Source organism: Medicago sativa, chromosome 2 (genome assembly GCF_051527215.1).
Source record: "Medicago sativa cultivar Bolivia chromosome 2, Bolivia_mono, whole genome shotgun sequence".
Classification (NCBI taxonomy): domain Eukaryota; kingdom Viridiplantae; phylum Streptophyta; class Magnoliopsida; order Fabales; family Fabaceae; genus Medicago; species Medicago sativa.
Window position 1 is genome coordinate 4,012,566 of NC_140750.1, and position 15,610 is coordinate 4,028,175.

At 30.0% G+C, this 15,610-nt stretch overlaps 2 protein-coding genes and 1 pseudogene across 2 annotated transcripts; all 3 read left to right on the forward strand.

Moving 5' to 3' along the window:
* Positions 1–1,366: 1,366 nt before the first annotated feature.
* Positions 1,367–4,241, forward strand: LOC146943751 (replication protein A 70 kDa DNA-binding subunit B-like). Its single transcript, XM_085747734.1, has 11 exons — positions 1,367–1,516; positions 1,608–1,875; positions 1,960–2,056; positions 2,138–2,259; positions 2,357–2,441; positions 2,534–2,666; positions 2,756–2,910; positions 2,998–3,118; positions 3,216–3,389; positions 3,506–3,571; positions 3,658–4,241. Exons 1-11 carry the CDS (start codon positions 1,370–1,372, stop codon positions 3,883–3,885), a joined length of 1,596 nt encoding a protein of 531 aa, XP_085603860.1. The 5' UTR covers positions 1,367–1,369; the 3' UTR covers positions 3,886–4,241.
* A 2,745-nt stretch (positions 4,242–6,986) lies between these two features.
* Positions 6,987–9,041, forward strand: LOC146943752 (uncharacterized). The gene is made up of 9 exons (XM_085747735.1): positions 6,987–7,136; positions 7,260–7,527; positions 7,612–7,708; positions 7,812–7,933; positions 8,008–8,092; positions 8,187–8,316; positions 8,390–8,544; positions 8,650–8,758; positions 8,862–9,041. Exons 1-9 carry the CDS (start codon positions 6,987–6,989, stop codon positions 9,039–9,041), a joined length of 1,296 nt encoding a protein of 431 aa, XP_085603861.1.
* Positions 9,042–11,264: 2,223 nt separating this feature from the next.
* LOC146943753 (uncharacterized) lies at positions 11,265–14,141 on the forward strand (annotated as a pseudogene).
* Positions 14,142–15,610: the final 1,469 nt, after the last annotated feature.

The following is a 15,610-nucleotide window of genomic DNA, read 5'->3' on the forward strand; positions in this document are numbered from 1 at the left end:
CTTCATCTGTTGTGATTTAAAATATTTGTTTTGCTTTTGTTTGATAAAACAAAAATAAAGTAATTCTAATAATTTTTGAAAATCCTAGATAAAACAAAAAAAAAGTAATTCTAATAATTTTTGAAAATCCTTTCAGAAAAAATAAGAGTCACAATAATTTATATGTCTATCTAGCATATAAAATAATTAGTTTTTTATTTGAAAAAAAGAAGGCACATATTCTAACAATATATTATAATCATTTTGGCGTAAAAAAAAAATCAGAACCATAGACTAAAGTGAATTATCTTTATTATCAAACAAAATAAAATATTTTATTTCTGGTATCATTTTGACCTGTGAAAAATCAAGAGACAGGACAATAATTACAATAATTGATATCTTTAACAGGACAATAATTCTAAGAATTCTAACTCTATTTGACCAACAATAGTTATTTTGCAATTAATTAATTTATTATTCACATATTTTATCAAAATCTGACATAATAGTATACCGTGTTAAATTAACATTGTGGGCTAGAGTTAGTACTGCTTTAGTGTTTGATAATTCTTTTTTTTTTTTGAAGGAAGTGTTTGATAATTCTTGATTGGTTGTTTTGGTTACTGATTACAAAAGTCAAGCTAAAAAAAATTGATACTAAATTAATGTCTCGATTAGTGCTTTAAAGATTTATGTTGTATCACATAATTTTTTTCCTTCCTGATTTATATGAAGACCATGCTCCTTTGAAATTGTAAAGTAATGACTTAATTGATAATGAAAGCAATTTACATGAAATAATTTTGCTTCCTCAATTAGTTGGAAATATTGATAGGTATTTGAAATCATAAATTAATTAATTTTCAACGCAAGATTCATACCGACTTTTTTTGTTTTAGCACCATATTTTCTTTTTTTGACAAAATATTTTTTTTAAAAAAAAAACTAAATTTTTCCATCTTAATAGACACCATGAGTATCAAAGGTGAGACTTTGTTTTAATGGTATATTCAAATCAACCTTTAATATTCCTATATGAAAATTGTTTTGTCTCCTGATTCTTTGAAATTAAAATTTTGGAAAATTAGTCACATGGCTGCAATGACTATGAAAATTAATCAACGTTGTTTTAATTTGTTTGAAGACCATCCTTGACTACAGAGTCAAACAAAATGAAAGACAATACAATAATTACAATGAAGGACAATACAATAATTACAATTATTGTTTTATTGTGTAATTTTGACCTTGGAAAAATCACGAGACAATACAATAATTACAATAATTGATATGTTTGACAAGACCGTGTTCCCAATTGTACTATAAATAGGATGATTCTTCATTCACTTTCCATCACATCTTTTTTCTGTCTCTGTTTGTTTTTCAAATGGCCAAAAACGCCTTGATCTCCGATGTTACTGAAAAAGCCCACAATTTGGTGTTAACCGTGAGGGTTGTGAGAATGTGGCTTGTGCCTGAGTTCTCGAATCCTCAGAAATCCCACTCACTCGAGTTGGTTTTGCAAGATCGTGAGGTTGATTAAAATATTATGAATTTTTGTTGTGTTTTTTTTTTTATATATTATTACTTGCACTAAATCGTTTTGATTTTATGTATACATATAGGGTAACAGAATTCATGCAACTGCCAAGAAGACACTGATATATAGGTTTCAAAAACAGCTCAAAGAGGGTGTCGTTTATAATGTTTCTCTCTTTAATGTTGTAAAAAACACGGGGGAATATAAGACCACACATCACAATTTTAAGATTGATATTATTTACGACACTAAGTTTGAGAGAGCTGATAGTGGTGTTGTTCCATTAACTATCTATAATTTCACAACACCTGCTGATATATTTGAAGATGGTTTTGACCGTGACTATTTAGTCGGTTAGTAATTTTGTCTATTGATTATTTTTGAAAATATACATTTTAATTGTAATTTTGTACTAATAACTTGGTTTTGTTTATCAGATGTGATTGGGGTCTTAACCGCTGTTGGCAAGGAAAGGGAGTATGTCAAGGATGGCGTGAGTTCAAAAATTAATGTCATTGAGCTCGACAACAATGGGTAGTTCAGATGAACAATATGATTTGTTTATGTTATACATATTAGGTTTAAACATATCTAATATTACTTTTTTTTGTTCAGTTATAGGTTTCAGTGTTCATTGTTTGGACAATATGTGGATGTTCTGAACTCATTCCTAGCATCCGGGGACTCGACCAATGCTGTTGTCGTTGTACTTTTTGCAAAATCCAAAATCTTCCAAAGTATCCACGTTGTTTTCATTTGTTGCATTTGGCTTTGTAAAGTAGCTTAATATTGTATTAGTTTGATTTGATTCAATACTTTTTTTTTATTCTTTAGGGAAACCTGTTTTGCAAAATTCAATAAATGCTACAAAGATATTGTTCAATCCTGAAATTCCTGAAGCTTTGGCTTTTAGGGCTAGGTAAAAAATAATAACACTACTGCATTTTTTTATCCTTTGTAACCTACTAGATAATAGATTTACATAATTATTGTTTTCTACACTGTTATCAGCGTGGCTGCAAATGAAGATTCTCCACCAATGGTGGTTACTGAGCTGAGGGACACATATAAGGTTTCCTTTGAAGAGGAAATGCTAACTTTGACACCAAGAGCAAGTATTGTTGACCTGAAGAATTGCAACGAAGTAATTATCATATTTCCTTTTCTGTTTATTATGTTATCCAATGTAGTTATTTGATTTCCTTTGTATACTGATGACTCCAATTTTTTTAGGGTTCTGCTTATGTTGTTGCTGCCACTGTTGATAGCATGGTTGACTCTAGCACTTGGTGGTATTCTGCATGTCAGTGTAACAAAAAGGTCTATCCTGCAGACAATATGTATTTTTGCGAGAAGTGTGATCGCCATGTGGTTAATGTGACTCCAAGGTCAAAGTTTGAAATTATTTATTAATATATCCTTATTACATTTATTTTCATTTCTTTGACTATGGTACATTTATTCATTTGTCATAGGTTTTGCTTGAAGCTTCGTGTCAAGGATGACACAGCTATGTCAACCTTTGTCGTTTTTGACCGTGATGCTACCCTATTGCTGAAAAAAAGTTGTGTTGAATTGATTGAAGCTAGCAACCTGGTAACTATGTGTGTAGTTAAACAATTAGGACGCGTAGTGCGACCTATCAAAATGAATTTATAATGACATGTTTTTTTCCCGTCTCAAAATGAATCAGACTCCAGGAGAAGAAACTGTACCCAAGGATATCACTGACTTGGTTGGGAAGAAGTTTCTATTCAAAGTTGAAGTTCCAAGTGGTAGCAGTTCTAGATTTAGGTTGTCTTATAGGGTCAAAAGAGTTGTACCTGATGGAGAAATGTTGCAGAAATTCGAGAACTCTTGCTCAGAGGTCTAATACCAACTAAAAATCTCCTTTATAGTGAAAATTATAGTTAAGTTTAACTGTATAATGAAATAATTTTAAGCAACTGATATTTTTCTTTAAATTATATGTTGATAATGCAGGTTGACAAAGGAAAAGATAAACTGAAGGATACTACAAGTGTCATAGGAACCTCAGGGGTTGCGCAGGTTTGATAAAAACCACAATTTTTTATTTTCACTTTGTTTCTTACATTTTTTATTTAAAATATAAAATACAATATTTTTTTAATCAGGATCTCTATAACAAGTTTGAGGAAGCAGAAGGTGAAAATTGTAGCAGAACTACATCTTCATTTGTTATCGATCTAAGTCAAGACACTACTGAAGTAAATGATAATGTGTCAGCTGACAAAAAGGATGGTGATGCTGGCAGTAAAAGGGCTTTTCCATTTGAAGGGGTTGAGAATGGCACACCAGGTTCATTGGTCTTGAAGAAGGTGATCAAAGTTGAAAAAGAATAAATTTGAAATAAGTGAATTCACATCGAGATTGCTACTAAGCTATTTTTCCTGTGTTATCTTGATGGACTTTTAGATTGTTCTTAAGGTCTAAGTATTTCCCTTTTAGATGTTTTAATAAGTGTGTCGTAGTAATGACGTACTCTGCCATCTACTTGATGTTGAGTTTATTGTCAAGCTGTTACTAACGACAACACATTTGAATTTGGTTTTTTAGCTTTGCGAGTTTTAGAGTCTTAAGTGTTTCCCTTTCAAGATGTTTTAATAATGGTGTCGTTGTTGTGCCCTGTAATACCCACCATCTACTCAATGATGGGTTTATTGTAAACAATATCAATGACAACTCTTTTGATTTCCGTAATTTTGGTATTTTTTTTCTCCACGAAATTTTCTATTTTGCTCTCTCGCGAACATTTGGTCTGCTAATTTAATCTTAGTCTGTGACATATTATAACTTTACAAAACATTAAATTTTGTAAAACCATACCATTCTTATGGAAATGTAATAAGTGAGTTCCTTCTTGCGGTGTCCAATACAGCTTAGCGACCCAGTTGATTGAGGTCGTACCTGTTTAACATGCAACATATAAATTAACAAATTAAAAGGTGTTTATTACTTGAAATTAATACTCTCATTCTAAATAAAAACTAAACGGTGTGTATAAAAACCTTAAGGACCATTCTCTGCAAAGCGGAATATCTCTCTTTTTTGTTGCGAAATACAAATTTAAATGAGTATTAAAATGACACCATTGAATTAGTATGTTAGCCAAAATGACTCAATTAGAATAAGCATACACAACGACAATTTAATTAGTAACCATGTACATAATATAATTAGAACATTTGCGCGAGGTGAAACTCCTTTGAACATATTAAACTATGAGAGGAAATGTTTGTTTAATATTTAATCACAACCTATTGACATTTTCCTCTCCCATACTCGCATACAAGTTGTCACAAATAGTTGTACAAATATTACTCCTCTTCGGCCATTGAGAAATGGAAATAGTCTTCTTAGTCAATCGTAATATTCGAGCCAATTTTTTTATTAGAAATGTCAAATCGAAATTAAGAGAAACTAATACTTTCTTGGTACGAAATGATCCCAATACTTGGAATAATTTATACCACCGATTTTATTTACATACCTAACAATCAAACTTTGAGTTATTGTGGTTTATTGCATCTGTAAATCGGATAGTTATAACCTAAAAATACTATACTATTATTTTTTATTTTTTAAATGGTGTATATAGGAACCTTAATAACCCTTCTAAAAAAAACTTGATTTGGTTGATTCTCCATATAAATCGGATAGTTGACACCAAGATATCTATACTATTGATAAAATATCTATACTATTAATTTGTAATATTTAAATGGTGTGTATACGAACCTAATGACCCTTCTTGATAATGATTAAATTATATGATTTTCTATATGATTGTTTAATCATATGATCGCAATTAACGGAAAAGACTCCGTTAAAACTAACATTAAAATTATAGTACTCCCTCCGTCCCTATATCTAATAGCACCCATTTGACTTTATTTTTGTTCTTAAATGTAAACTCCTTTTCAAATTACTAGATGCATTTATTATTTTTTTCTAAACATACTCCTACTTAATACTACTAAATATCTTTGAAATATGAAAAGTCAAATTTAATACACATACAAATAAAAAACAATTTGGTAATATTAACCAATAAAATAGACACATAAATTTTTGTTTAATATTTAATCACAACCTATTGACATTTTCCTCTCCCATACTCGCATACAAGTTGTCACAAATAGTTGTACAAATATTACTCCTCTTCGACCATTGAGAAATGGAAATAGTCTTCTTAGTCAATCGTAATATTCGAGCCAATTTTTTTATTAGAAATGTCAAATCAAAATTAAGAGAAACTAATACTTTCTTGGTACGAAATGATCCCAATACTTGGAATAATTCATACCACCGATTTTATTTACATACCTAACAATCAAACTTTGAATTATTGTGGTTTATTACATCTGTAAATCGGATAGTTATAACCTAAAAATACTATACTATTATTTTTTATTTTTTAAATGGTGTATATAGGAACCTTAATAACCCTTCTAAAAAAAACTTGATTTGGTTGATTCTCCATATAAATCGGATAGTTGACACCAAGATATCTATACTATTGATAAAATATCTATACTATTAATTTGTAATATATTTAAATGGTGTGTATACGAACCTAATGACCCTTCTTGATAATGATTAAATTATATGATTTTCTATATGATTGTATAATCATATGATCGCAATTAACGGAAAAGACTCCGTTAAAACTAACATTAAAATTATAGTACTCCCTCCGTCCCTATATCTAATAGCACCTATTTGACTTTATTTTTGTTCTTAAATGTAAACTCCTTTTCAAATTACTAGATGCATTTATTATTTTTTTCTAAACATACTCCTACTTAATACTACTAAATATCTTTGAAATATGAAAAGTCAAATTTAATACACATACAAATAAAAAACAATTTGGTAATATTAACCAATAAAATAGACACATAAATTACAAAAACAGCTTTTCTTAAAAATAAGAAAAAACAAAGGGGGCTTACATACAACAACAGAGGGAGTATTATATAAAATTCCTTCTCTCTTATGACAATTTAATCAGTGACAATAAAATTAGCATTTAATTACAACATAACTAATTGAGTGTCTATAACCAATTAGAATGGAAAACGTTCTCAAATTGCCCATTTTATACTATATTTTGACCAACGATAATTAATTTGCAATTAATTAATTTATTGGTAATTCTTACTTTCATATTACACATTCACATGTTTTATCAAAACCTAAGACAATAATATACCGTGGTTTTAGTCCTCTTTTTGATAAAAAAAAAAGTTGACATTTTAAGAATGTACCAGTTATTACTGATTTAATAACGATTCTTTGACCCTAAAAAATATGTTTCTCTCTCTCTCTCTCTCTCTCTCTCTCTCTCTATATATATATATATATATATATATATCATCCACCATAGACCCTAAAATATGCAGTGCTGATTGTGTTTTCCACTTCAATACAAATTTGATTAATGGCTCCTAACTACGATTCCATTCTTGAAATTAACAACCAGAAAAGTGAATGGTGTTTTATGGCAAGAGTGATTAGGTTGTCAGAATCAATAGATACACAGATTTCGCCATTGCCATTGTCCATTGATTTGGTTTTAATGGACTGCTATGTAAGTTTTCAAGATAGTTTCTAATTACAACATTAATATAGTTCTGCTTTATATATGTTATATGATTTTTTGAGAGGATATATGTTTTATGATTGTTTTTATTATTTGTTTTTTTATATGAAGGGCCATAAAATAGATGCAACTATTGGTGGGGAACTAATTACCAAATTTCAACAATCAGTCAAAGAAGGAGGAGTTTACATAATGTATAATTTTTATGTAACGCTTAATCAACTGGAACTGAAGACAACAAGCCACGAATATTTTCTGAATTTCACAAGCGATACGAAGATCAAGGCAGTCGAGAATGAGTTGGTACCTATATACTCATATGTTTTCACCCATCCTGCTGAATTCCTCTCAAGGAATTACAGATCTGAAGTTTTGGTTGGTAAGTTTCCCTGAAATTATAAGAAAATTCTAGATTTGCATTGATTAGTGTGTTAATCAAGATTTGCATGTGTGAATTTTTTAGACGTGGTTGGAATGCTAGATAAAGTTCAAGTTGGAGATGACTGTATGATTGATGGTGAAGTGAGGAAGACTGTGTCTATGGAATTGGTCAATAATGGGTTTGTTTTTTCATTATTTATATCTCTATTATGCGATGAACTTAAAGAAAAATACTGAATCAAATTTACACACATATTTTATTAATCTTTCTGTTTTATTTAGCTACCGTTTTAAGTGTATTCTGCATAGCCGGTTTGTGGATGAACTGAGTGAATTTTTAATGTCCGGATCGTCGAACAATGCATGTGTTGCAATGATTTTTGGGAGGATTAAGTCTTGGAAAGGTATTGACAAATAGTGGATAAGATTAAATTTTATATCACTGTTTAAAAAGTTGTCTAACATTTACAAAACTCAGGTGAACCTACTGTTCATCATTTGGAACAATATACCAAGATGCTATTCAATCCAAATTTCAATGCTGCGGTAAATCTAAAACAAAGGTATTAAATTTTTGTTATTCGCATTTGTATATTTATATTCAGTCATAATACACCTTATGTAGTTCAATAATTAATGTAGTTTAAAATGAAACAGGATGTCAGGCACAACATTTGCTCCATGTAAACATTTGCATCCCTCAGCTCCACCAAAATTGCATATCTTTGATTGGTGGGTACTCTCTACAGCAAGATCTACTGTATATGGCTTGCGTAACTGCGGAATGGTAATTCTCACAACCTATACCCTTAAATTATTTAGTTTGTATACAATACACTTACCATATATATCTGTTACAGGAATCAGTGTCCCTCTTATTGGCCAGTGTTGAAGTAATCGAGCCTGACTTTGATTGGTGGTATTTATCCTGTGTGTGTCGTCAAAGAGTGACTCCTGATAGAGGCTATTTTTACTGTCCGAGGTGTCAGAGGCATATTTTAACCGCCATTCCAAGGTAATTTTTAAAAATATATTTAGTTCTATCGATTTTTTTTTTTTTAAAAAAAAAATATAGGACTAATATATGAAATCAATATTATTTTCATAGGTATATGATCAGGATCCGTGTGAGGGACAACACAGGATCAATTACGATTGTTATGGATGATCTATTGGCGTCTAAGTTTTTTGGAATGTCATGCAAAAACATGCTAGAACTAGCTGGAGAGGTATTACAACGAATGTATATGTTGCAGTTCAATTTTTTTAGGAACTTTTTATTTAATTAATATGCTAATATTAATTATTTTGCAATTGTTTTGTATTATTCAGGGTGCACTTAATGGACAAGTCCCTGAGCAAGTTCAGAATATGGTTGGAAACTGGTATCTGTTCATGGTTGTTACAAATCTCCGTGGAAGAGATGGTGCTAATATCTGTTATCGAGTTACAAAAATCAGTGAAGATGATGTGCTGATACAATCTTTCAAACACCATCATTCTATAGAGTAAATCTATTTCTTAGGCTGAAGTTATCGACAATGTCGGACAATGATTTGTGTTTGTGTTTGTTTTTGTTTTCGTTTATCAATCTTATTTGTGGTGTTTTGAGAGTTTTTTAGGTTCAAATTTCGTTTGTTTACAAGAGTTTGTTTATTAAGACATTTTATCTTATCTCAATGATTATCGTTAGTTTCGTATCCGAAGCATATCTCTGTGTATTAGTTTGGGAAATAGTTATGATATGGAATGAAAGCCAATATATTACAAAATTAAAAAAAAAAAAACATGAAAAAGTAAAAGTGAACCATACCTTTATCAATATAACACAAGCATGTACATCCAAGCTGTGTTGAAATGTCTACTTTTGTTTTCATTGAACAACTCCATTACTTTGTTGGTGAGATCTGAATTTGTATAAACAAGGTTTGGTTATAGACACTGTGTATTACATTAATATTGAAGAGAGTGAATGTGATTCATAAACTTGCAAGTTACCTTTCAGTTCCACGATGCAGACTGAGATGTTCGCATCTTTATTTTCAACTTTCAACACCTTGACTATGAATTTCGACGTAAGCTGGATAGATAAGTAAATAATAAATAGTCTGCAAGCATTTACATATCTTTTTATCAAAAGTAAAATACATTTGGTAATCAATATGTCATAAATAATATTTCAATAATTCAAGTTGAAGGGGGGTAGATTGCATGGCTTTAACATACTTTTCACGTAAACTAACTGAGTATATCAGCATATGATTTCATGATCATATATGAGTAGGCCTCAATTTTGCGATGATGCATTCAATCGTTTTCGTACAAAGGACCTGAAACAAGACAAACATTCTATTATAATTTATACGGTGTTCATAAAGATAAATGTCCTCCTCACAAAAAAAAAGGGAAAAATGTTGATGGTCTATTAAAACTATATGCTTCATGTATTCACTACCAGGAAACCATGTTTTTAATTGGACGTATTTGATACCATAATTTCTTTATTAAAAGTGTATTATTCATGCTACTCATATCTTCATAAAAAGGGAATTACCCTTGGCAATTTTGCTGTATTGCCAAAAGCAGAGATGTATTTGTCCAACATTCATCGTTTTGTTTAATAGTATTTATATTAAGAATGAAATACACACATCATTGATTTTTTTTGTTTTTTTTAAGAAGCTAAGATGAAATATATTAATCAAACTTTAGTCTATCAAGCACAAGGAGTGCCAAAGAAGAACTAAGATAAAAGAAGTATGAGTTACATAGGTTAATGTAGACTGCATTTGTATTTGTTATTTTAAATAAATATTTACTATGATGTTTTATTTTTTTTTTCTTATAATTTACTATGATATGTTATTAGCTTGGAATGAAGGAAAGTTATTGGTTTTTTGTTTTTGTAACCGGCACATTAGCCCACTGTTGGGTTAGTGTTTCACACAATGAATTAGTCAAAAATAATATCAGGCTTATTACGTTTTCATCAAGGACTCACTTTTTTTATTCTTAAATGGTGTGTATCCCAGCTGTAAGACCTTCTAAGCATACTTAAATGAGTTGATTTTCATTATTTTAAAGAGAATAAATGACATAAATGATATGATTCTCTATGTGATTATTTCATCGTACAGTCACACATTGACATAAATGACTCCAATATTATTAAATAAATTAAATTAATTCTTCCTACCATAAATGTTGATTGTCTATTGAGACTTTATAATTCATGTATTCATTAACGGAATACATCGTGCTTAAACAGACATATTTGATACCACAATTTTTTTACTAAAAGTAATTTAATCGAAACCATTATTATCATTGGCAGTTTTCCTGTATTGACTAAAGCAGAGATATGATTGAAAAAATGAAGACAATTCTCTTTTATTCTCAAATAACGCGAATCTTTTTTTTTTATGGTATTAATTTCAGATTACACGCCTAAATTAATGTCATTGAAAATTTTCAACGAAGATTTTATTTCAGCCCATAATTTTATTTTATTGATATAATTAAATAGTAGAGATTTTTTGATTTGTCACGCTGAAGAAAAACAATTTGAGATTACTTTTGTCAAAAAAAAAAAAACCAATTTGAGATTATACCAAAAAAAAAGGGGATTTGTGAAACGCATGTGTAGTCATAGCTTATCATTCACCCTATAAATTGACTCCAATATCGCCCATACTGTACACCAATCATTCAACGCTTAAGTCCGTCTTCACACGAATGGCTCCCAGCTATGATTCAGTCATTTCCATTAATGACACCAAAAGTAAATGGTGTTTTTTTGCAAGAGTTGTTAGGTTGTGGAACTCAGTTGATTCGAAATATTCCAATAGACCATCAACTATCCATTTGGTTCTGATGGATAACTATGTGAGTTCTTCAGATTTTATATCATGATACTGTTAAATTATCATAATTTAGATATGATTGATATGTTATATTTATGTTTTTGTATTGTTTTCGTACGTAGGGCCACAAAATTCATGCGATCCTTGGAAGCGAACTGATCAAGGAATTTGGTCATTCTTTGAGAGAAGAAGGAGTTTACATAATGTATAAATTCCGAGTTGGTAAAAATGAGATCCAAGAGGTCATGACGACCTCGCACAAATATTGTATCTACTTTACCGATAAGACAAAAATCAGACCAGTTGACCATGGAATTGTGCCTTATAATTCGTATTTTTTCGCCCATCCTTCAGTTTTCCTTTCAAACAATTACAAATCTGAGGTTTTGGTTGGTGAGTTTTAGCTTGCTTTTGAAAACAAATTTAAAATATAATCATATAAGGTTAGAGATATTATTTTGAATTTCCATATCTATGTACATAAGTCTGTCTGAATTTTTTAGATGTGATTGGAGTCCTTGCGAAGGTTGATGTTGAAGATGAATATGTCATTGATGGTATTATGACCAGGATTGTTTCCATGGATTTGGCAAATAATGGGTATTTTTATTCTTTGACAATGTAAAATGAAGAAATATTTATTTTGTATAAATTGTAACACGACAATATTCATTGATATTTGTGGTTTATTTAGTTATCGATTTAAGTGTATTCTCCATGGCCATTTTGTGGATGACTTGAGCGATTTTTTGCTATCCGGATCTTCTGACAATGCGTGTGTGGCGCTTTTTCTCGGCAAGATCAAATTGTGGAAAGGTATTTTACAAATTTTTTAAAATAAAAATCTATATTTTACAATTCGTTCTAATAAATTAGGGTGTATACAGGCATACCCACTGTTCAGAATTTCGGTCATTATACCAAGATTATGTTCAATCCAAATTTCGATGCTGCTGTAGACTTGAAGCAAAGGTTTCGTTTGTATATATTCTTATTTTTATACTATTTTTCTGATCAATTCAAATTGAAGATTTATCTTTTTACCAAAATATAAAATAATTTATCTCCCATTTGTAGGATGTTGGACAAAACTTTTTCACCATACAAGGCTATATATGAAAGTAGTGAAAATACTTGGTTTCATAATTTAGATCAGTGGGTGTACTCAACAGCAGTAACCAATGTATCTGCTATTAAAAAGAATACAGTGGTAATTGTCAAACGCAATTATTCATTCTATTTAAAATTTGATTGGGCTGTATTTATATACGTCTTTGCGCGCGCACTGTATAATTCGTATTCTTTAACTTATTCAGGAATCAATGTCTGTCGTATTCGCCACTGTTGAGCTAAGTGGCACCGATGAGGGTTGGTGGTACCTGTCTTGTGTGTGCAATCAAAAAGTGATTCCTGATAGCCCTATCTATTATTGTGAAAGGTGTAATAAGCATGTTTTAATGGTTACTCCGAGGTAGGCTTTTTATTTCACAGTTTTGCAGTTGTTTCTGTTAATGGTGAATAAATTATATATTATATGTTATATATAATTTGTGATTCGCTATTTATAGGTATAGCATCAAATTTCGCGTGAGTGATAGCACAGGATCAGCTACATTTATAATGCATGATAATGTTGCTGCTGAGTTTTTTGGGATGTCGTGCAGTAAAATGCTTGAATCCAGTGGAAATGTATATTTGAGAATGTCCTTGGCAACTTATAGTTTTTATACAATAAAAAGTATATTTTACAACATTATTAAATTTAATTTTTTTTAAACATTTATCATGTAGGCTGGAGTGACTACGTATGTCCCAGATGAAATATTGAAGATGATTGGAAAATCCTACTTATTTATGATTTTCACCAAGGTTGGTACTGGAGTCGATGGTGAGAAATGTTATCCAATTTCAAAAGTCAATGACGATTATGAACTCATTGCATATTTCAGACGTCATCATTCTGTAGGTTTGGTATGTAATCAATATCATTATAGTTTTTTATTTCCATATAATTTTCATATATTAACTACAAACACAGAGCTAAAAATGTATACTTATTCATAGGTCTTATCTTCCGATCTTGCTCAAGCTGATGCGAACAAGGTTGACAAAAGCGCTGAAAACAAGGACTACCAGGGTGATAAGGATTTTGTGAATGATGTTCAAGGAGTTGAAAAGGTTGCAGCTGTTGTTGCAGTAAGTGCTGCTAATGAGCCTAAGGAAATTGGTCCAGATGTGAAAAGGCCTTTCCCGTTTTCAGATGTTGAAGATCACATGCCTGAATCTTATGTGGAGAAGAAAATTGTCAAGCTTGAAAGGGATTGAAGTGGATGTTACAAGTGTTGGTTATGGAGTCTCTGTTCATGGTTTATGTTAGATGTTGTTTTTTGTGTCAATAATTGCAGACGTCTCACTCTGGTGAATCTTATGTCATATTTCTTGCAAAGTGTCTTTTGATTCCAAATTACGTGTGTTGTTCATGTAAACGGAAACAAAATTAAAGTTTCAGTGTTTTATTATACATATTTTGTGTTTTGTTCTATATTTTTTTGTGCGACAATATTACCAAACTATACAAAAAATTTATCATCCTCCTGTAATATAATTAAAGAAATTATGTTTGAAATTAATAAGTTTACAGGTATAATAATTGTGTTAATTATTCATGTAATTAGAGTGTTGTTGATTCAAATATCGACAATTAAATAGTGTAAGACATTAAATTGATGACGTACCTACACTCGATAGGTTATCCATATTCTGAGATGAATCCTGCAAGTTTGTCAAGTTGTTCCGTCAAAACGTATAACTGAGCAGTGTAAATAATACATTATTAATTATTATAATTATATTTACTAAAAAAAATTAAAATTATAATTATTATGTATCATGTAAATAAATGTAGTGGTAACAAATATATGTAAACAACGTTAATTAATATTCACGTCCTTCAAAAAAAATAAAACAACGTTGATTAATTTTCACAGTCATTGCAGCCATGCGACTAATTTTCCAAAATTTTAATTTTGAAGAATCAGGAGACAAAACAATTTTCATATAGGAATATTAAAGGTTGATTAGAATATACTACTAAAACAAAGTCTCACCTTCGATACTCATGGTGTCTATTTAGATGGAAAAATTTAGTTTTTAAAAAAAAATTAATATGGTGCTAAATCAAAAAAAGTTGGTATGAATCTTGCGTTGACAACTGAAAATTAATTTATGATTTCAAATACTTATCAATATTTCCAACTAATTGAGGAAGTAAAATTATTTCATGTAAATTGCTTTCATTATCAATTAAGTCATTACTTTACAATTTCAAAGGAGTATGGTCTTCATATAAATCAGGAAGGAAAAAAATTATGTGATACAACATAAATCTTTAAAGCACTAATCGAGACATTAATTTAGTATCAATTTATTTTAGCTTGACTTTTGTAATCAGTGACCCAAAAAATCAATCAAGACATTAATATACTCTTTAAAATACAAAATAAGTTCCAAATTTAATATCAGTTTTTTTTTTTATTATGACTTTTGTAATCAGTTACAAAAAAAGGTGATTCATTAAAAATAAAAATAAGAGTGACTCTCACCTCTGTTACATAGAGCTCCTACTGTGCAATGTGTACCTCTTCAAAATTTAAACAATATTGAATCTACAACAGAGTAGTATAAGGTCAGCAACAAGTTGTATTGTAATCAAGGAATGGTGACATTTATTATATTATAAGATGAACCCTGGACTGTCCTATATTTATTTGCAATTTCGTGTAACATATATTTTTGTGGTATCTACAATCCATTGTTGCATCCCTTTTTGCATTTCATTATTGTTTGCAGGATGAAAGCACTTAATCAGTCTAAATTATGTTCAAATAACAATAGTAGAATCATCAAAGAGCATAATTTGTCAAAAAAAAGAAAATCAGGTATTATGAATTTAACTTTTAGTATATGTCTTATGCAATATTGAATTATATGGGTTTATATTTGTGGATACACTTATTAGGTAGTATAATATAAAAATCTGGATTTGTATAGACATATATATTGTGATGTACTCATCACTGTATGTTAACGTCTTAATGGTTCTGCTGTAATATGTTTTTACAGATTCACAGGATGATAAAAGTGTATGTTTACAGGAATCCTCTTCAGATGCTTCTGATCATTGCTATAATGTTAGAAAACCGTTGGGACAATTATCGA

Bases quoted from the DNA above. Each gene is read 5' to 3' on its own strand.
- LOC146943751 (XM_085747734.1), top strand. From the start codon at position 1,370: ATGGCCAAAAACGCCTTGATCTCCGATGTTACTGAAAAAGCCCACAAT. The intron at 1,876-1,959 runs GTTAGTAATTTT...TTTGTTTATCAG, and splicing joins TGACCGTGACTATTTAGTCG to ATGTGATTGGGGTCTTAACC. The intron at 2,260-2,356 runs GTATCCACGTTG...TTTATTCTTTAG, and splicing joins AAAATCCAAAATCTTCCAAA to GGAAACCTGTTTTGCAAAAT.
- LOC146943752 (XM_085747735.1), top strand. From the start codon at position 6,987: ATGGCTCCTAACTACGATTCCATTCTTGAAATTAACAACCAGAAAAGT. The intron at 7,137-7,259 runs GTAAGTTTTCAA...TTTTATATGAAG, and splicing joins TGGTTTTAATGGACTGCTAT to GGCCATAAAATAGATGCAAC. The intron at 7,709-7,811 runs GTTTGTTTTTTC...TGTTTTATTTAG, and splicing joins ATGGAATTGGTCAATAATGG to CTACCGTTTTAAGTGTATTC.